The sequence below is a fragment of the Thamnophis elegans genome, chromosome 2 (assembly GCF_009769535.1).
Source record: "Thamnophis elegans isolate rThaEle1 chromosome 2, rThaEle1.pri, whole genome shotgun sequence".
Taxonomy (NCBI): domain Eukaryota; kingdom Metazoa; phylum Chordata; class Lepidosauria; order Squamata; family Colubridae; genus Thamnophis; species Thamnophis elegans.
In genome coordinates this window covers 112,302,068-112,324,890 of record NC_045542.1, presented here as the reverse complement: position 1 = coordinate 112,324,890, position 22,823 = coordinate 112,302,068, and the positions used below count along the sequence as shown (strand labels likewise).

The window sequence follows — 22,823 nt, the reverse complement described above, 5'->3', positions numbered from 1 at the left end:
GAATCCCACCACTGGTGCAGCCATTTAAGCATCTGCAGAATTTTAGCTTAAATCTTATCACAGGCTGTGCCAGCTACCAGTGCAAGAATGAACAATTCAAAAGGTATCCTGCACTACATCCGATTTCTCGTCCCCACGTCTCTACACGCGGACTCAACTAGGAAGGGACGCTAGGGGTCAGTATTCAAACAGACGGCGCTTTGACACAACCGCACTTGCACCGAGGATAACAACAGCGCCGGGCTGCCAGATTGATTCTTCCTGTGCAAGAAAATTCCTTAAAGAGGCCGGAGCTTGCCATCCATCTGGGCTTGCCTCCCTGTGCATTATGGGAATCGTAGTCTACACAGGCCCCATCTGGGCTAGGCTGCAAAGGAGCCGAGACTACAAGTCCTACAATGCCACGGGTGCATCGGTTGGCCGTTCCTTTTGAATGATTTCACTGCGGTTTACATTCCCAGGGAGTTTCGCAGCCGCAGTCAGAGACTCGGGTGGGGGGTAGAGGCAGGAATCATGGTGTAAGCGCCGGGCGATCGTCCCCGGTTCATGGCACGCCGGGCAAGCGGCGCTGGAGAGGAGAGGACCATGGTGGTGGCCGAGGGGCTGGCGGGGTGCCGAAGGTGCTGAAGGGGCGGAGGGTGCTGCGGGGTCCGTCCTCCTCCTGCTTTGCTTTCCCTGCCGCATTTCCTTCCTTTTTGCCGGTCTGGAAACCCCCCCACCCCACCCTCTGGGCCGCCTCCGCCTGCTGCGAAGATGTCTCTCGCCGTGGAAGAGGAAGAATACACCAAACTGGTGATGGAGTCGGAGCCCGAGTGGCTGCGCGCCGAGATCAAGCGGCTCTCTCAGGAGCTGGGCGAAACCACCCGGGAGAAGATCCAGGCTGCCGAGTACGGGCTGGTCGTTTTGGAAGAGAAGCAGCAGCTTAAGCAGCAGTACGAGGAGCTGGAGCTGGAGTACGAAACCATCCGCACCGAGATGGAGCAGCTGAAGGAGGTGAGGGGGGCACGGTTTGCGCCGGCGGCAGCTGGGCTGTCTGTCTGTCTGGCGGCAGAAGCGGCTCCTTCTGCAGCAGGGGCGGCAGGCATAGGAAGGCCGATTGGGGAGCGGGATGGGTGGGTGGACACAGGCAGCAAGCGCTTGGAGAATTTGCCCAGCCAAGCTTTTGGCCGATCGCACGCTTTTGGGGGCGGCCAGGCTTTGGCTTCGCGCAGAGATTTCTTGAGGATTTTTTTGACCCTTTGGCAGAGGAAGAGCCGTGGGGATAGGGACTGCGGTCAGATGAGCTAAGTGTCTGGCTAGCGGGGTGGGTATATAGTGAGGTTTGCAAATCCAACCCCTCCCCTGCTTAAGATGCCCCTTGGATCAGGGGTCTCCAATCTTGGCAACTTTAAGCCTGGAGGGTTGCCGCAGCAAAGTGGGCTGGGGAATTCTGGGAGTTGAAGTCCTCCAGGCTTTAAGTTGCCAAGGTTGGAGAACCCTGTTAGATAGTCCTCACCAGAAAGCAGCTTCTGGCTTCATTGTCCTTTGGTATATCAGGCAGATCCCAGGCATATTCCCTCCTCCCCACCACACCCACCCTCCATGCAGTGTCACAGGAGCCACCAGGTGCTGGATTCTTGATCCCCCTCCAGCTCCTTTGCTCTGGCATCATGCCATGTAGTCCCCTTAAAGGGGCAGCTGAGCGTCCCTTAATGTCCCTCTTCTGTGACATCTGCCGGATCTCCTTCCAGAACTGGGAAATGGGCTGTTAAAGGATCCTTGAAGGATCCTTAAAGCTTGAGTGATCCATCTGCCCACCAGCAAAGGTCCTTCTCTTTCTTCCCTCCGCTGCAGAGTGCTCAGGCCTGTTGGCATTTCCGTTGCTATTTAAGGAGCACAAGCCCCACAGGATTTTTTCTCAATCTGGCTTCTCTAGAATTGCCAGAGATTTATGGGCCTTCTGTTTGTTTTGATGTTTGACATGTTCTTCACTGGACAATTTGGGGAACTTAGATTTTTCTGGCCCACATTTCCTGCTTTTTAAGTGCACGCGCATGCATACACATACACAAATCTCAATTTTGAAACAGATTAGTTTTAAGGGTTCATAAGAGAAATGTTCTCTTGTTCGGAATTGATAATTGTTTGAACAACGAAAAAACAAAACTCATTGATCTGAAAATTATTCACCTTTTAGAAACTTTACTGTCTTGGTAGTTCAAACCTTGTCTTTAATATGTACAATTGGAATATTCAGCATTGTGCAAGGGTATTTTCAAAGAATTCAATTTTTGTTAAAACCTTAACAAAGGTTTAAATTCACATGTGCAAAAGATTCTTTGGTTTCACCATTTGTTGAATGGTGAAAATCCTTTTTCAGTTTTCTTGAATTCTTCTATATTTTCATAACCCTACAGAAATGATAGACCAGAAATTTACATTTGTCATTCTTTGTTTAGGTAATTTTCTGTATATTGTATATACACAGTATTGTATATTGATTTAATTCTGGGTTTTTTTGGAGTTTTTTGGGATTTTCTATTCTACAGCATCTGTTTTGACTTTGGAGCCCTGACTTGTAGTTTTCCTCTCATGCCTTTTGGGGACAGTATAGTTAAATGGGGGAAAAGAATAAAAAATTCTTTGTGTGGTTCTGCCTTATCCAGCCCAGGTAGGTAGGAGAAGGAAAAGAGCTGTAGCAGAAGGCAGTGAGAGCGTAACATAGCAGGATGCATAAATGCTGGCTCCTTCCTTTTATATATCAGTTGTAGTGAATTATGGATTAGAAATGAGAGCTTTGTTGTGGTGTGAAAAATGGTAATTACCACAAATGCTTAGAGGGAACATTGGAGGGAGGTGAATCCTACCTCTATTGTTGCAGAACAACTAATAATTTGCCAGCAACAGGGGCATTAGCATAGGCCCAAATTAAAAGAGAACAGTAAAAGTTAATTTAATGTAATTAAATTGCAAAAGGCTCTGTACTGGCACAGTTTAATAATGACTTCTTTTTTTAGAATAAAGTATTTAATATTACTTAATTTTAAGCATTTTTTTCAGCAGGGCACCATTAACTAAAGCAAAGTGGTTCCTCCCCTCCCCCCAGTTCTTATTAAATGTATGTGTGCATTGGAATGTCCAGAAATACTGTTGTAAGATAATGGAAAAAATTCCTGGAAGGCATATGGTACCAGTACAGTATCACTAATGGCTTTCTCTTACTTCCCCTCATGTTTACGCCATGTTTTAATGTTAAACATCTGCACTGTCAGCAAAAGTGCAAACATGTGGCCTTTCTGAGAAGGAGGTAGGATTATCACCATCAGTGGAGAGGGTGAGGATTTAATTTCCCTCCCAGAACTTGTGGCTCCTTCCTGTAACATCTATCAGAATTGAAATATGTTATGGGTGGGGTGGGGTGTGTGGAACAGTGTAAGCAGAAATGCAGTAGGATTTGAGCTGGGTGTGAGTGAGCCCAGGTGGAAAACCAGAGAGAGCTTCCTCAGAGAACAGATGCTAATAGATTCCTAAATGCTTGGTAAGGGGCCTCAAGATATAATTGCTGGTCATTTCTTTTTGAGGTGGTAATATCATGAGGGACCAGGGAATTAACAAATATTGTTGCGGCTATTTGCTACAGAGACCCATCTCCATTTAGGATGGGCCCAGAAGTCCCCTTGCTTTTCTGAGCTGCTCTAAGCAAGGAAGCCAAATTGTAAACTGCTAAAGTGCAAGTAGTGCAAATCTCACTACCCCTATGAGTGAGCATAGGTCAAAGGGCCCATTTGTGCCTGGTATATTGCAGGTTATCAATGGAGCATCAGATCAAATCATTTATCACAGCCAGAAGACAAAGAGAATAGCAAGGTAACAACACCCACAAAATGAAACTATGTACTCAAGTAAATAATGTTTCCCAAGAAATGAAACAAATAGCAAAGAACAAAAATATAATAATACAAGAGAAAGAGTGCCCTAATAACATAAAATACAAGTAAATAGATAAGGTGCATAATAGCCTTTAACTATCAGTAAAGTGAATAGATTAAAGAGAGGCACAAAGAGAGGATTATTTGGGTTCTTATCAGACAAGAGGAGCAACAAATAGAAGTTGTGCTCTTTGCCTGGGCATTTCCTCAGGGTGGGGAAGGTGAAGGTCATTCAAGAATAAATTCCTATAAAGGGAGTAACAAAGGAGCACATGGCAAGGAAAGAGGGGTTCCACCACAAAACCGCGTTTGACTAAATCGCGCTCGACGAAACCGCGTAGCTGACGTCATCAACAGTGCAACAACAGCGCGGAGACAGAAGCACGCTGTAAACGCTAAACCTAAAATTAACCCCTAAACCTAAACCTAACCCCCCTAAACCTAATCCTAAACCTAACCCTAAACCTAACCCTAACCCTTACCTTAAGTTGAATCGGCTTGCTTTCAAAGCGCTATTTAAAGCGTCCTTCTTTCTCCGCGCTCGCTGTTGTCGCCCTGTTGATGACATCAGCGACGCGGTTTAATCGGGCGCAGCTTAGTCGAACGCGGTTTTGTCGTGCCACGGGAAAGAGGACATCTTCACTGCCAGGCTTTCTCATTGATCCTACCTACTTAGACTTCTAGATATTTGTTCATTGTAATTGTTGAACTTAGAAAGGAAGGTCTTATTAGTTGGATTTAGATAGTTAATAAATCTTTAGACGCTCACTGCCTTAAAGAAGGTTTGGTCTACTTTGAATAACTCTTTTTTAGTCCCTGAGGTTCTGGACAACTGCTTTCCAATGGTAAATATTTTTTTTCTTAAACTGGGCACAAATAGTCCTCAACTTACACCAGTTCATTTACTGACTGTTCAGTTGCAATAGCACTGAAAAAGTGACTTGACTGTTTTTCACAGTTATGCTCTTTGCAGCATCCCTTTGATCACGTGATCAAAATTCAGATGCTTGGCAACTGGTTCATATTTATGACCGTTTCTATGTCCCAAGGTCATTGGGATTCCCTTTTGGGACCTTCTGACAAGCAAAGTCAATGGGGAATTGACAGATTCACTTAACAACCAAGTTACTAACTTATCAACTGCAGTGGTTCACTTAACAGCTGAGGTAAGAAGGGTTGAAAAATGGGGCATAACTCACTTAACAAATGTCTCACATAACGCCAGAAATTTTGGGCTCAATTATGGTGGTAGGTCAAGGACTACCTGTACTGGAGAGGATGACAGCCATCCAGCACATTTGGGATAAGTCAGTTACCTAGCTTCATTTCACTGGGATGTCATGCCTGAATGTAGCATAGAATCAGCCTTGTTTGCCCCAATTGAGATCTCAGGTGTTTTAGATTTTCTGGAATTTATCATCAAGCGTTGATACTGCTGATCATAGCATGTTGCTAGACAGCTTCTTAAATTGAGTATTGAAAGATCAATGAAATTGTTTCATTCATACCTGCAAGACTGATATCATTAGTCCACTTCCCAGAATGTAATGATGAACTGAAGACCAAGAAATTGATATGGACTCCATAAAAGTTGGATAAATGTTTCTGAAGGCTGGGATTTAGGAAACTGGCATATATTGAATAAGGAGCATTTCCTCTGAAATAACAGCTGTGTACAGTAGTTTGGGATTCTAATTAGTTCCCAGAAGAATAGGTTATTCCAGCAGCAAGAAACTTTGGCTAGTGTGGCAAGTAGGATTTCAGCTGAATGGATCCACTTCCTAATAATCTCTTGGTCACATTCTTTATGTGGGGTTATACCTTGAAGACTTCAGAAGCAGCAACCACTGTAGCATAAGACTCAGCTTTTTGATCTTTAAGTAGGTTGACTAAAAAGAACCATGTAACACGGTTTGCTTGTGAGCTGCCAGAACCAGTTTAAGGTATTTAGTTTATAGAACCCTAAGCAGCTTAGGATACATTCTTTGCTTAAAATGTTGTTTCTCTCAATACCATCTAGCCTTCTCTTTAAGATCAGCTGGGAAGATTCAACTCATAGTGCAGTACGGCTTGGCAAAGCATCTTAATGGCAACTTCCCAGTTAGAAAACTTTCTTGGCTGATCCCCTTGCTTGCTTCTTGGAGACAACAGTTATAAAGGGTATATGGGTGTTCACCAGCAATTTGCATGATAGTAGGGTCAACCTGTATTTTAGATTGCCAATTACTTTGCTTTTCTATTCCTTTTTAAATAAACATTTTAAATTTTGTGTGTCATGTGTACACATTTTGCTGGTGATTTAAGATAAGTTTGCTGGCGATTTTATAAGTGTTGTCCTCTTATAAATCTCTAGGTGTGACATATAAAGCCTAAATAAAATCTATAGTTTGTATAAGTAACAAAATTCTGTTTGTGTGGAATTTTAAGTTGATATTCATTGAAAGGAGTGGATAAAGGCTAGGCTATGGAAAATTACGGTTCTTGGATTTTTATGAAATTGTGGAGTCTTGGCCTAATCTTTAACAGATGTATGCTGAGCAATCAGCAGAAAAAAATTGGATTTATGATGTGGTAGCTTTTAAAAAAAACAGACTTTGTTTTGTAAACTTTCTGGGAACATTTTCAGTCCTCCTCTGCATGTTTAGTTAGAAGTAGTTCATCTGATTTCATTTATATAGTATATGCTTATACAGTAATGTAAAAGACATCTTGAAACCATGTGATCTGTGGCTTGTAACTTTGTGCTGTATTTTCAGTTTGTACTAGAAGAATATGAACACTATAAACAGATATTCTACAACTAGAGTTATTTAGGTCATGGTGTAAAAATGTTTTATTTTCAGTTTTATTGTTTGAGTTGTCTTGGAATTGGTGTTTAGATTCTTCATAACATGGCATATACTGTTATATAATACAAAGAGCAAATAATAATTCGCTAGGTCTCATGAGGTTATATGGTAAGAGTTGAGCTCTGTGTACAGGAGTGAATTTAATTGAAAATGGGTACCTATTTGGAATTGGATATTTTTGTGGGATCTGTCCACATTGAAATTGAAATTTGAACAGGATGGTCGAATAACAAATTTGCATCTTCTGCAGACACAGCTAATCTTGAAGAAGTGAAGATTTCAACTTATTTTAACATTGAAATGTGGGAATTAAAATAAATTCTTCAAAACCTGGACATAACTGACAACATTTTCTTGATAGCTCATTACATTTCAATGAAAAGCAGACAACAACAGTTCCAATTTGCTTTTATCCGTATCCTATTCTACAATATGGTTTCCCCAGTTTGATGTTCCTTGGATGTACCAACTTCTGCATGAACTAATCTAAGTAAGTTTCCCCAGTTGTTTATCTGATGTTTTTGGCTAGAAATGTCACATTAGGAATTAAATATCACATGTTAAATGCTGCATATAAATGTTGAACATGAATGCACCCAAAAAGATATACATAAACACAAATGAACATGTCACATTATTAATACTATACGGGTTAAAAACTATAGCAAAACTTATGTCAAGGTTTTGTGTTCTCCGCAGGATTATATTTATGTTTCCTTATTATAAATAGTAACAGACAAAAAATAACCATAAATTGGCATGACGCATCCAGTCAGGGTCCCTTAATTAAGTGAGATGAACCCTAACAGGGACTCAAACATTAGCCTATCCAAAATGTGTTAGCCTGGACCAGAGGTGGGTTGCTCCTGGTTCTGCCCGGATTGGGCGAACCAGGAGTAGCGGTGACGAGAGGCTCCACCCACTTGTGCAAGAGCGAACCACTGGTACATGCGCAAGAGTCACATGCGCAAGAGCGAACCACTGGTAAAAAATTTGGAAGCCCATCACTGGCCTGGACTAAGAGAGACTGATTGGCCCAGTGTTAGCTTCCATGGTGAAGGTTTCTAGTTTTCTAGTTTCAATACCTAATCTAATTCCTTTCTATGACAGTAGCTATGATACATTTTAGATGTGATAATAAGTGTGCTTAGTATTGTACATCCACAAGAAAAGTGATTCTTGTTTCAAATGAACCAGAGTTGTGGACCAAAGAGGCTATTGGAAGCTTATACTTCCCACTTGGGTAATTATGGATTTTACTGGAAGAATAAAAAAAACAGATGCACAAGAGTATTTTAAAAATATATATAAAGTAAATTCTAGAAGTTAGCAAAATTAACCGAGAGGAAAAATTGCTGTTGGAAACAATATACCAATACCCTTTGAACTATAGAATATAGCCTCATGGCCATAATTAATAAAATTCAAGTAGAATGGAATGAGTTTGGGGGAAAAAATAACATGTCAAGATTAGCCGCTAGCCCAACGAAAGCAACTCTGGATCTAAGCCTTCCTTACAATAACCTATAACCCTGTGAAAAACTGCAGATGCAACATATCTCCATAAGTAAATCCATAAACATAAAAAGCAGAGAAGAAACTGATAATATTGAAAAAAAGGGGAACTGTGGCCGTTAACTTAGACAGTAGATATTAAATTGAACTGAGAACCATAGTCCAAGCAGCCTCACAGAATTGCAATTTGATTTGCAACATGGTCACCAGAAGATTGGGTGGATGTATTTTAAAAAGAGGCCAAAGTTGAGAGAAGAAAATGAATTTAGTCATGCTGATCAGAAAATGAATGATAAATCAGGCCATCAAGGCCTGATTACATTTGAACCATTCCCCAAATTGAAGAGATTACTCTCTTCCCAAAAGTCGTCACCATGTTCCCAAATCAGAGGTTTTCCAGTGCAGGAAGTAAAGCAGAGGCAATGTGACTTGTTACTGACCTTACTGCTCCAGCTCACTTTTAATGACTGATGTTATGCTATTTTCTTAAATAACTTTTTCCTTGTTTCAGTTGGTGAAAGATTGCTTCCAACAGAACGAATGAGAAAGAACTGTAGGAACCCAGCTATTAACATGGTGCTAATATCTCAGCAGTTCTTTTTAGAGCAGGTTTCCACAGCTGGTGGCCCATGGCTGGGAGAGTTGGAATAGAAGTCCAGATTGACTAGAGAGCATGATGTGTTGGGAGGCTGGATTGACACAGGAGAGCAGTGTCTTGATTGTGTAAGCATGCTCTTTGTTCTGTCGCTCAGGTCTAGGTAAGCAGATTAAAAGTAAAATAGTTCTTATCATTTTTTTCTACTGATACATTTGCATTACTAGGCTTTGAAATTAGCAACACTTATGACTTTCTCTTAGGTTTCCTTATGCTTTCTATTTGCTTTAATTTTGGGATTATTTGCTCAGTTAGTGGAAATTGAATTTGTAAAACAAAATTCGTTTCTATGGCTTATCAGACAACACTGAGAAAATATGTATTTTATTTCCTCTAATAATAATATAGCTGCAGCTTACATAGTTATCAGATTTGCCTTCTTTTAACATTGTTGGTCCTTGTTAACATTATTAGCTGAAGCAGACAGACAATATTCCATGTCTGTTTTATCTTCATGTCAGTATAACAGTTAGCTACTGAAATAATGATAACTGAATGATATCCAGCTTTGCCAATGTCTCCTCTTCAGGGAATGAGCATTTGATATATCTTGCTGAATGTGCAACAAGAACAACAACACAACAACCAGAATATTCTAGTATAAACATCTCAGCTCCTAGTATTTTGTTCAGAACCATGTGTGGATCTCTTATCACTGCAGTTATGGTTCCCTAATACCCTTGTGCCCTATTTCCTTTTCTATCCTTTGGACAGCCTAATTTTCTTTCCGGACTCTGGTTTGTAAGAACATATTTGGTGCCTCCTACAATGACAGACAATCTCAGGATTCAGGTAATTATTTTTATAGAGAAACTCTAAAGATAATTCTTCTGAAGGCATCTGAGAGTTTGTTGGCATTTTATAGATCTCTGTAATTTCAGGAAGCCTTAGTCTTTACATTAGAAAAAAATTATATTTAATTTCCCTCTCATATGTGCAAAGTTCCCTGCATCTTATGTAGTATAGTATACTGTTTTCTTCCTTATAAGGGTTCAAAGGTCCCTTAGAGATCATCTAGTTCAATTACTTGCCCAAATAGTAATCTACTGTAGCATCCGGTTGAGGAATCTATACAGCTGGGGGAGGAGTGAAGAGAAAAAGCAAGCTTAGAGACCTTGTGGGGCAGGAAGCAATGAGGATCTGATATCTCCCTCCCCTAACTCCTTAAGGCCTTATCTAGCTGTTCCCAAGAGAATGCAGTCAGTCTGAAGAGATTCTTGTAAATAGGCTAGCAATAATAAAGAAGTAACTCTGTTCACCCAAGTCTGCCATTCTAATTCCTTCTGCCTGACACCTTTAGCAAATAAGAATTCCCTGGTTCCCAAGAAAATCTATGTTATTGTTGAATAGCTCTTACTATTCAGAAGTGTATTTTAATGTCTGACCAAAACCTACTTCCTTGTAATTTAAACTGATTGAAACAACTCCAGCAATTTAAACCCATCTTCTTAATTATAGAGTCTTTAAGATACAAGGAAACAACTATTAAGTTTCCCTGTGATATTTTTTCCCTCCAGGCTGAACACATCATGAATCTTCAGTGCTTGTCCCAAATTTTTCCTTTTAGATCTTTTATTATCTTGATTGCTTTCCTTTGGGCCTGTTCTAGTCTATCCATGTCTGTCCTTCCACATTTTAGGAAGGGCCATGAAGCATGACTCAATATTTGAGGTGCTATCTGATTTAGATAGCTTCAAAGCTGTCCTCCATAGTTTCTGAAATCTTTTGCCTATCCTAATCAGTCATTAGTGAAAATGAAAAATTTGGATGACATAGAAAGTATTTTAGAGTGGGCTTGAAAATGATAAATTTGTTTCTATGGAGAAATGTGTGATCACTTAAAGCTTGATAATCTTAGAAGATTATCAACTTCTGTGCCATATCTTGTGGTTTGGATAAGTTATGAAATGTTATGTCCACTGAAGATCTGTAACAAAATCTTTCAGAACGTGCCTGTCACAGAACAGCACCAATCTCGGTTTCTGATACTGAAGTGAGAGATGTGTTTCCTGAAAGGATAAAGCAATTCTTTTGCATCATTTACTGTACTTTTCTGCTCAGCATTGGGGATAGGGCTTTTTTCCCCCTGAAATTTTGTGAAGCAAATTTTCTGCAACCCTGATGACATTATATTCTTTATATATTTGGTCAATATCTCCTTTTGCTCCTGACCCCTGACTCTGCTTTTGGTACAGCTGATAGTATGATACAGCTCAGAAGATGTGGATGATTCTAGCAGAAAGGCTGTTGTATAAATATCACTGGAAAAGGAGTATTCTTACTATTATGGTAGTGATCATCTTATCTCTAGAGCAGGGGTCCCCAACCCCTGGTCCGTGGACTAGCATAGGTCCTCGGCATGCCAGAAAGTGGGCTGTGCAAACAAGTGAAGCCCCATCCACAGGATGCAGGCAGCATATGAAACCATATGTGTGTGTCTCTCCCTCCCTCCCCGTTCTGCAAAAAATACTCACTCCATGGTCCCTTGTGCTGAAAAGGTTGGGAGCCACTGCTCTAGAGTGTTGTATCTGGTACTCTTTCTCCTCTTCTCTCCTCCTGGCTTCCATCTTTAACATTCTGTCACCCTAGAAGCCAATGAACGTACAGAAGACCTTGATTGGGAAACCAGGGCTGTTGTTTTTTTCCTTTTTATTCTATCCAAGTACCTAAAAAATCTTCCAGATATTTGAAACACTTTAAACAGAAGAATTTTGGCTGTCAGGAATAGGCAAACCGGCTGTACAAGTTCACCATTGGCAAGAATAACGATATAGTATAATCCTTTATCTTTGTGTTCTTATTTGGTCAGGACAAAGAAAGTGTAGATATCAAGAAGAAAAGGAGGATGTTTCTGTGGGAGGGAATTGTAGTCAGCAGTGGCAAAGGAATATGCAACCAATCTAAATGACTCTAGCCATTATTTTCTTATTTCATCTTCCCCTCTCTTAATTTTGTACTGCTTTTTATTTTTGATCTGAGGAGGAAATATGGATGTTCAGGAAAGCAGTCTTTGGAAAGATATGCATAACCCCGCTTTTAATAGTGCTGGCATAAATAGTGCCGTTTTTAAGATAGCAGTACTATTGTAAATCAGGGATAGTTGAGATTTTGCAAAGTCAACTTTAATTTGAAGACAGTAGTGGTTTGCAGAAGCTAATAACTTTCTGTCATAGGGGGAAAAAACCAGGCCTTAAAATCTCTACTTCAAAAGAGGTTATGTGTTTGGCATGGTTCTTTGATGTGTATTGTGATGTCAGTACAGCTCCCCCGCAAGCTTGAAATGAATCTGCTACCTTGAATTCCTTTTGGATTAGCTCGGAGGCAAATGGGTGCAATTTTTAAGATTAAATTCTTTAGATCATACAGAGTTGGTGATACTCTGGATTGACTTTTTTTTTTTAATGTGCAAAATAAACTGTTTCAGAAACTGTTAATGTTTAATATTTCAAGTATTGTAAACTCTATCTATTTAAATCATGTTTATAATTGATGTTTTCTACACATATGAATTATATTGACTTTTAGGAAAAATGTCCTTGCTTGCTATTAATCATTTAAATTAACTATTTAATTGATTCAAAACTTTAAGTTCATGTAGCAGGAATCTTTCTTAGACTGGACTTTCTTTGAATATGCTTTTTGAAAATAAATAAATAAATAAATAGAAACAAACAAACAAACATTTAAATGGCAGCTCTGGGAGCCGGAATTCCAAAAAGATGAAAATTCTACTTTAATTGAAATTCTAGTTTGGGTTACCTCCACTGTCAAATATGAGGGAGATGGGGTCTGGAGAAAATAGTAATACCAGTCTTGGGTTACTGTCCAAAAGCTTCATTTGCCTACAATTCCCTTTGAGTTTTAGGTGTTAGGACAATGTTTTGTTCCATGTGTTTTTGATCACTTGGATAGAGAACTTGGTTTCCCACAGAACATTTTGGATTGGCTAGTGGAAGCATTGGTTAAACCTTTTCCAAGGCCAGCGGTGGAAGCATTCTGCTCTTGGGGTGTTACAGCTAGGAGAAAAAAAAATGCGATCCAATGCAATAGGCTGTTGCATTGATGCTGTGAACTTTGATCTTATATGATGCGACAGCTATTGGTGTTTTTTTTTTTAAAAAAAAGCATTTCATTTCCTGGGATTTTAGTTTAAATTGTGTATTTTAACTCCGTTGATTGCTATCTATTGTTAAATGTAAGCCACATTAAAAGTACTTGAAATACAATACACTTTATCAAACAAATCAATGATTAATATGAAACCACAGTGTCCTCATTATTGGCAAATAAACATTGAAATAGTTTTTGCTATATATTATAAAATTATTATTAGTTTGTTTGTGCGTGGATAACTGTATCTTAGAATGCACCCATTTAACTGAGACTGAGACTTAAAACTGCAGTTTTTTTTTAATTTTAAAACACCTTAGCCAACCCTCTATACTGGTAGTCTTTGACTTACGGCCACAATTGTGCCCAAAATTTCTGTTGCTAAGTGAGCCATTGTTAAGTGAGTTTTGCCCCATTTTACAATCTTGCTTGTCACAGTCGCTAAGTGAATCACTGCAGATATTAAGATAACGGTTAGTATTTGTTAAGTTAACATTTGTTAAGTGAATCTGGCTTCCCCATTGACTTTGCTTGTGAGAAGGTCATAAAAAGTGATCACCTGACCCCAGGACACTGCAACCATCATAAATGTAAATCAGTTGCTAAGCGTCTACATTTTGATCACATGACCGTGGGGATACTGCAACAACCATGTGAAAAATGGTCATAAGTCATTTTTTCAGTGCCGCTGTAATGGTCACTAAACAAACTGTGGTAAGTCAAGGACTATCTGTATTTAATTTCTTCCTGGTGATATTTATATAACTTGTCCTCATCATTTTTATTTTTAAATGGCCCACAGATAGCTACAGATGGACAGCAGAAAAAATACAATATGCCTAAAGCTTTAGGAAGGGGTTCTGAATCATGATAATTTTGCCACAATATAGTCTGATACATTGTCTTTAAAGAATCATATTTGCTAATACAGTGTGATTTGAAAATGGTCTTCTAACAATTGGGGTGAGGAAAAATAAAGTGGGTGGCCTCAAGTGAGTAGTTCTTTTCCATTCTACCATATGTGAGGCAATGACTAATCAGTGACAGTGAGGGGGCAGAAGGCTACTTCCAAGGAATGAGTCATTCTCCAAGTATTCATCTCTGTTTTCTCTCTCTACTTTTGGTGGAATCTAGAGATGCTTTTTTTCCAGTGTTGGCAGCTGAACTATAGACAAATGTAATTGGTTCTGAAATATAATTTATGGAAACCTTGACAATCAAAGTAGTGATACATACAATTCTTAACATTTAGTATCTAAACAGATTTTTCAAACATTGTGTGACATTTCTGCATTTGTGGATTGTCTCCCCCTACCACTTTTTAACTTTTTCTGTTCACAAATAAGGTTTTGGTACAACCTATAGTATGGCAAACTTTGTTATCAGCACCAAGACTCTGTCAGGGGTTCCATAATTGGGTTTCAAATGAATCACAGCAGATGATTTTTTTAATATGCTAGCAATAGGCTGTAATAAAATTAATCTTGTGAGATACAACTTCACTTTTTCTTACTTTTTGTTTTTGACATGGTTCTGATTTACTTATTATTGTGGATTTTGCTTTCTTTTTGTTGCTGTTGTGCATTGTGCTGCCTGGAGTCCTTTGGGTTTGGATTAGGTTAAAAGCCCTGTACATAAGCAAAGCAACAAATGGGTGTTGAAAAATAATAAATGAATCACTTTCTAGAATTACTGTATATTATCTGTCTCTCTGCCTGCCTATCTACAGAATGTCATTAGTATTATTGATTCCAGTATTAGACATTAGCTGAAATCATACTTTGCATTACACTAAAATAAATTAGTTTGGTTTGGCTCAGTGTAAACCCATCCAGCTGTAATTTATTCAGTAAACCATAGCTTGGCATGATGTGTAAATAAGATTATAGACTTGGGATGTAGAAAAGTAAGAGGCTTACTAAAGGGAGTGAGATGTAGTAACAGTGCAAGACTCTTAAATGCTTGAGCATCTGTTGGAAAATTAAATCAACTAAACTGCAGGGTGTCCAAAATTCCTCAGTGCTCTTATTAATCATTTTCTAGAAGGTTGAAGAAGAGTCAAGGAGATCAAGCACCAAAACGGAAACGCTGGCTGAAGAAATGGAAGCAGTGGAACAGAGGTGGGGTGCTCCCAGTTCAGCCTGGATTGGGTGAACTGGTAGTAGCGGCGGTAGAAGGCTCCGCCCACTCACCTGGACGCTTCTGCGCAGAAGCAGTGCATGTGCACACACACGAGCAAACCGGTAGTAAAAAAATTGGAAACCCACCACTGAGTGAAAACCATGAGAAGAAGGGTCAATCTTATCTTAGGGATCAAGATACTTCTGAAAGATGAATAAGAGCACAATATTACAGAATGGGTTTCAAGGGAACTAGTTTCAATAAACTAAGAAATATTAGGGAAGAGAAGTGGGCAGATATTTTCAGATTAAAGAGACCAAAGAAGAGTTAACAACTAAGAAATACAATTATGGACCCTTTGAACGAGGAGAAAAATAGGGAGCATTTAGGAAACCATTATTGGATGCTAGAGAAATTGGACTTAATGTAGAAAAAATCATGTCTAGGAAGTGGAAAGGTCAGTTGATGTTAGTTTCAAGAAAGTTTGAAAGAGTTTGAATTAAATTAAAGCACAAAAGTAACTTTGACTTGCAAAGTAATCTAAAAATAGCCAAAAAGACCCCCCAACTGTGTCAGTAGTATAATGAAGAAAAAGAAGACCAGGAGGAGTGGAGGGGGAATCACTAAGGGAAGATGGTAGGATAATAACAGACAGTATGGGGAGGACAGAGCTCCTCAACTCCAACTTTATTTTGGTAATCTCCCAAAGGGGAAATAGGTTCATAGGGACAGACGCAGAACAATTTCCCAAAGTGGTGTTATTGTGTTTTTTAAATAATGCTTTTAACATTTAACAATATTTTTCCCGTGATCTTGGAAGCAATGGAGACTAAAGAGAGGTGTGTTATATTTTTTTCAAGGGCATATGTTTAAATATATAAATACCCATTTAAAAAAAATAGGGGAAGACTACATGTTTAACTATAGACCAGTCAGCTTGAAGTCAACAGATTATTAAGCAGTTACTTTATAAGCAATTAAAAAAATAATGAATTGCACCCGCATGGTTACCAAACATAAGTCATGTTAACCAATCTAATCAGTTTATTTGAGCAGGAGAATGTGGTGGATTTGATTTCATTCAAAGAAGTGTCCCATAAGGTTCTAGTACAGAAGATAAGATAAAGCAGGTTGGACTAATTTACCATAATATTGGCCGAACCATCATACCAAAGCATGTATCGGTGCTCTTGTCAGGCTGAGGAAGTATTACTGTACTATAGGACTTTATTTTAGAGAGCAGCTGATTTGATCAGAAGTTGCTGTTGTGTAATGCTTTAACATGGTAGCTCCTACCTTCTTGAATTTACAGTGTTCTGCTATTTTTGAAAACGTTGAAAATCAAGTTTTCAAGTATTTTTAATGTAAGATCTTATCATTGGGAGATAAGATCTAATCTAATGATACTTGTACTGATATAATTCCATAATGTCAGATACTGCTGTATGTTTTTTTTTTGGGGGGGGGGGTTTACTATGTATTTCAATGCCAAACACCACCCAGAATTCATTAGAAATGTGATGGTGTAACAATGAAGTAAATAAATAAAATTCTTTTTGGCAATAGCTTTAAGGATAATGAATCTTTTCAATCAGTAATCCAATCTGATGAATTTCTAGTTTTAGACTATATTATAGAGCAAGTTATTTTGTCCCTGGCCACTACAGTTGCTTTTGTTTCTCGGATCTCGTTCCATAATACAGTTAACATTTTCACAATAGTTGAATACACAGAATATCAGAATTCACAAGCGCCTTGGGTTTCTCAGTATTCTCTCCAGACAGTGCTTAATAAAATCCTCCCTACTATTCTCTACCTTTTAATACACCCCTTTGGTTTTATTGAAGGACTGTTTTTTATTTCCAGATTAAAGGGGTTGAGATTTTGTGCATGGGAACTTCAAGACCTCTTGGAAAACAGAATGGAAGAGGACCAAATTTAATGTTAGGGAGGAGCCAGAAAGATCAAGGTTGAAAACGTGCCAGACTGCCAGACTTGGCTTAGGGCTGGGGACAGAAATCTAGAAAAAAAACATTGCTGCTTAAGCCATGTGACTCCAGGCAGGAGGATTATTAAGAGGCCGGAAATTATTCAAAAAGACATGTTCCACATGCTGTCCAAATCTCCTTTATATTATACATTTTAACCCCTTTAAACCTTGGTTTTTAATTTGGAAACAACTGCAATTTTTTAAGAATTGAAAGCAAGGTTATTTTACCTATTGCACAAATCTCAGTTTTTTAAAATAAGCGATGCAGTGGAACTGTGCAGTGATTTTATGCAGGACAAAATCTTGTAGATATAATCTGGATAGGAAATGAATTTACATTAGGTTTGAGTATGGACCAGGAGATCCTATTTTAGGACCACAAAATATTGCTAAATTATTTGAAAAGCAAAGTAAAATATTGATTTGCTGAGAACAACCGAGGCACAGAGACTTTTTCATCTTGTCTTTTGCATACAGAGTTGTGTTCCAACATACGGGGGTGGGGGGGAGGATCAGTGCTGTTTGCCAAAATTTAAGATAAATGGACTGCCTTCCAAGTCATTAGGTTTCAGACTTGGTCTCCCATTAAGTTTCTAATTTTGTGCGTAATTGGAGCACAATGCTTTTTTATTCCTTTTAGAAAAACCTAAGAAACAAAGGCAGTTTGAATTCAGCAGGAGGTGAAACCACACTGTATGTATTGTAACTCCCATCCACACCAAAGATTTAGCCCAAAGTCCTATTCAAGAGAATTGGACTCTTGAGAAAATATAACAATATAAGTTCACTCCAGGATATACTGTAGGTTTGGGGAAAGTAGAAAAGTACATTTTCTTGTTTTTCTCATGCTAAATGTGCACGAGGATCTTGTTTCTAGCAGATGCATACCTTTTAAAATTATTATTGGATCATTTGCTATCACTATTTTAAGGGCTTCTAGTGGGAAAAAAAATCAAGGGAATGATTCAATGGATAGGTTATAGGCACAGAAAGACTAGGGCATTGTCTTTGAACCTAAGAAGTTGGTAAAAGGCAATATGTCAAAGAAAAATTCAGGGGTTTTTGTTCTCAGTACTTCATTTACTTATTTAGGAAAAAGAGTTCTGAAGAGAGGGTTTTTGTTTTTATTTGCAACTCTAAATTGCAAAAAGAGGAGGGAGAGGGAAGGAAGGAGGGTGGGAGGGAGAGAGGGGGAAAGAGAGGGAAAGAGAGAGAGAGGGGGGAAGAGAGACAAAGAATGGGGGGAGGGAGAGAGGGAAAGAGAGTGGGAGTGAGGGAGAGGGTGGGGGAGATCTAGTAGTTAATGTACCAGGTTAGAAAGTGGGAGACCATGAGTTCTAGTCCACCTTAACCATGAAAGCAATCTTGGCCCAGTCACTCTCTCTCAGCCCAACCCACACAACAACTTGTGAGGAAAATAGGAATAGGAAGGTGTGTTGGATATGTTCACTGCCTTGAGCAATTTGTAAAATGAAAAAGGCAGGCAGGAAACAAACAAACAAACAAACAAACATAAATAATACATGTTGATAAATACTACCTTATGTTCATCTATATAGAAGAGAAATTCCTACAAGGAGCTGTAATTTGATATTATAGGTTGGTGAAGAACTACTTAAGAGTTTTCCAGATTTTTTACGCCAATGCATTACTTTCATCATAGAATCCCAGTGTTGAAAGGGACCTTAGAGGCCCTCTTGCTTAATATACCACTCAGTACAGAGATCCACTACATCAGTTCCCTGAACAGATACAGGTAGTCCTTGACTTACAACCATCCATTTAGTGACCGTTTGAAGTTACAATGGCGTTTAAAAAAGTGACCTATTTCTGGTTTTCACATTTATGAGTGTTGCAGCATCCCTACAGTCACATGATCAAAATTTAGGTACTTGGCAACTGGCATGTATTTATAGGTCATGTGATCACCATTTGCAGCCATCCCAGCCAGCTTCTGACAAGCAAGTCAAAGGGGGAAAGCTAGGTTCATTTAATGACCACACAATTCATTTAACAACTGCAGTGATTTGCTTAATGACTGTGTTAAAAAGGTTGTAAATATAGCAAAACTCACTTAACAACTGCCTTGCTGAGCACTGGAAACTTTGGACTCAATTGTTCTTTTTAAAAAAATAGTTTTTATTAAACATTTTAATCTTTAAAACAGAAAGAAAAACAACAAGAAAAAGCAAAAAACAAAACATACATAACAATATAAAGTAATTATACAGACTTCTGTATCGGCTTTCATGTTTAGCCTTTTTAGTTCTCCCTTCTGCATTGCCTTCCTATTGATTTTACTTTGTCCAATAATATAATAACAGTAGTACTAACACTTATAATATATTAATCGTTCATATCACCATTATATTTACATTCTCTATTTTCTGTTTTGGCTTCTGTTTTCTAGCCACTTATAAATTCTATTCTATATTTTATAGAAATCCGATTCTTCTCTTTCTTTTAGTCCTATGGTCATTTTGTCCATCTCTGCACATTCGAGTACTTTTCTAATTATAGTTTCGTCTGTGAGTGTATTAATTTTTTTCCAGTTTTGTGCGAAAGCAATCCTAGCTGCAGTGAGTATGTGTAGTAGTATTATTGAAATTGTTTCAAATTGTACTGGTGCAAAATTCAGAAATTGTTTAAAGAAATTACTGAGCAAAAAATAGAACTGAAACCAGAAGCATTCTTATTAGGACTATTAAACCAAAAAATGGACAAACAAAAATGGACTCAATTGTTCATTTCCAACACAAATGAATCTACTGCCTCCCTGATGTATCTGCTGTGGAATCTAAGTGAGATCTTGAAACAGAACTGGCCATTTCTTCTTTGGATACGGAAATGGGGTATTTTACTCATATTAGTAAGACTTGAGCCTGATTGCCTCTCTGTAAAATGGTAAAATGTAGGACTGATGATACCATTGCTTAATTGGTTCATAATGTTGGCTGAATGACTGCATTAAAAATACGTTTTTTAATGCTCTGAAGATGAATAGTTTTAAGATTTATCCTAGGCCCTGACCTGTTCAACATTTTTATAAATGACTTGGATGAGGGAGTAGAGGGGAAACTTAAAATTTTGCAGACGACACACATCTGGGAAAGGTGGCTAATAATTTAGAGAGGATTCAAAAATAGAGAGACAGGCTTAAGCAGAGGGTAGCTTTTTGAATAGTCAGTTCTGGATAGCACTGTTCAAAACTGACAGTGACAAATTGGAGCACGTTCAGAAGAGGGCTACCAAGATGGTGAGGAGACTAGGTAACAAGCCCCTACAAGGAATGTTTATACATTTAACCTATTAAAAAGTTGATTGACATAAAAGACAATATGATAGCTGTCTTCAGATATCCAAAGGGCTATCAGACAGAGCGAATAGATTTAATTTTCATTGCCACAAAAGAATAGTGCGTAAAACTATGAACAAGCAGGTTCAAGCTAGATGTCAAGAGAAACTTCCTGATTGGGCATGAAGTGGAACAAATTGCCACGTGACTAGTGACTTTGCTTCTCACAAAGGTTGGATGGTCATTTATAAGAGATTACAATGCTGGACTATATTTTTTTTTAAGATCTCTTCCAATTCAACGATATGAATTGGCACCACAGCAGTTTACAATTGTTGTTCTTGGATTTATATCATGTATCGTATTTTTCAGAGTATAAGACGCACCTTTCGCCCCTCTAAAAGAGCGTGGAAATGGTGCGTCTTATACACCGAATACAGCACCCCATTTTTGTGAAAAATAGGGGCGTTTTTGCTTTCCCCCATTCTCCAGAAGCACTCTGCAAGCTTCAGCAGGGCTGGGGGAAGGGAAAAATGCCCCCGTTTTGGTGAAAAACGGGGTGTTTTTCACCAAAACGGAAGTGTTTCTGCCTTCTGTCCAGGGAGCCAGGCAGGACAAAAACTTTTTTTTCTTACTTACCTCTTCAAAATCTTGGGGCGTTTTATACACCGGTGTGTCTTATAGTCCGAAAAATAGGGTCATTATATTCAAATAGCCATGTATTTTGTTAGAATGTTAATGTGCATTTACTGGTGATGTTCCCAACTAGAATTAAATATGAATGGTTACCTGCCTATTTCAGATCTCACATTTTCAGTCACTGTATTCAATTCTACCAATGGCTCAAACCGAATTATAATCTTAATTCGGTATGGGTGAGTATCCTTTATTCCAGAACACTTCTAGTCAAAACTGTGTCACCAAATTGGAGTAATACGGTGCCTTCCTTAAGATTATTGTACTAGCAAATGAACTTTTAAGTGAAGAAAAACATGTGGCCTGAGTACTGACCACAGAGGACTAAATTCTTATTTTCCACATGAACAAACAAAGTTCTTTATATTAGAGTTGAATACTGTATACATATTTCAGTGTCTGCAAAAAACCCTTCATATTACATTTGTAATTGTGTAAATTGTGGAATGTAGTTGATGCTTCTGGGTGCAGAACTGGTGTATGAAGCTAAACCTCTGCTCATTCTTATGCCAGGGTTGAGGGGTTATAATATTTAAATTGATTGCACTTGGGAGATATGCAACTGCATTGGCAGTTATAAAATCCAACATTTTAGAACAAAACTTCTGTGAAGTGATTCCCTAAACCAAATTCTATTAAATCAGCTCTGTTTTATATATGTGGGGAGTCCCCACCCCCAACATCTGCTACAGAGTGAAGGCAATTAAACTCTGGATGAGTAAACTTAGCTAATTTAATATGACCTTGAAGTGAACTATATTAAGCATTCTCTTTGAACATAATATGAAAACTAATCACTTTAAAAGCATCCATCCTTGTGACACACAAATGGAAAAAAGTGTCATTTTAAAATCTGTTGGATGTCGGATTATTTAAACTGTTGGAAATGTTGCAACTAAGGATTTAATTTATTTCTGTGGAGTTTGTTTTTCATGTTTTGGCAATGTTCCTGCTGTGAAATTTCATTTTAGATACAGATTCGGATTGAATTTTTTTTTGTCTTTTTATATAATGTGTATTTAAATGGGAGTTATAATGCAAAACATACATTTATATTTAAGATTTTTCTTTTTAAAATTAATCTCATTTGCACCCAGACAAAAGATAATTTTTAATAAGTCTATAAATTCATTTTTGGTGGCACATGAATGGATAAACTTTCTTTTGGGAAGGTATAAAACAGTATATAGGCAATAACTGTTTTATCCAAATTGCTGGGCGGAAACATAAAAATGCAAGTAAATAATATTAGCAATAGCAATAGCAAAAGCAGTTAGACTTATATATTGCTTCATAGGGCTTTCAGCCCTCTCTAAGCGGTTTACAGAGTCAGCATATCGCCCCCACAGTCTGGGTCCTCATTTTACCCACCTCGGAAGGATGGAAAGCTGAGTCAACCCTGAGCCAGTGAGATTTGAACCGCTGAACTGCAGATAACAGTCAGCTGAAGTGGCTGCAGTACAGCACTCTAACCACTGCGCCACTTCGCCTCGGATATTGCTGTCATATAACATATGAAGTATACAAAATGTATGTCAAGACTACAAATATACAATAGTAAAAGGCTATAAGGCATAAAGTGCATTTATATGTCGAATTTCCTCACAAAAGCAACAAGTTAATGAAATATCCAGAATCCGGACCAATCTCTGACTCACTGTTTGATGAGCAAACATACCAATAA

At 38.4% G+C, this 22,823-nt stretch overlaps 1 protein-coding gene across 2 annotated transcripts in view; it reads left to right on the top strand.

The window, feature by feature from the left end:
* The first annotated feature begins 428 nt into the window (after nucleotides 1-428).
* The window catches only part of BICD2 (BICD cargo adaptor 2), an 83,019-nt gene continuing 60,624 nt past the window's right edge, over nucleotides 429-22,823 (top strand). For both annotated transcript variants that reach the window (XM_032211059.1, XM_032211060.1), the window contains exon 1: nucleotides 429-993. In XM_032211059.1, coding sequence (XP_032066950.1) covers nucleotides 754-993 — 240 coding nt within the window. In that variant the 5' untranslated portion in view covers nucleotides 429-753. The remainder of the gene's footprint in view (nucleotides 994-22,823) is intronic.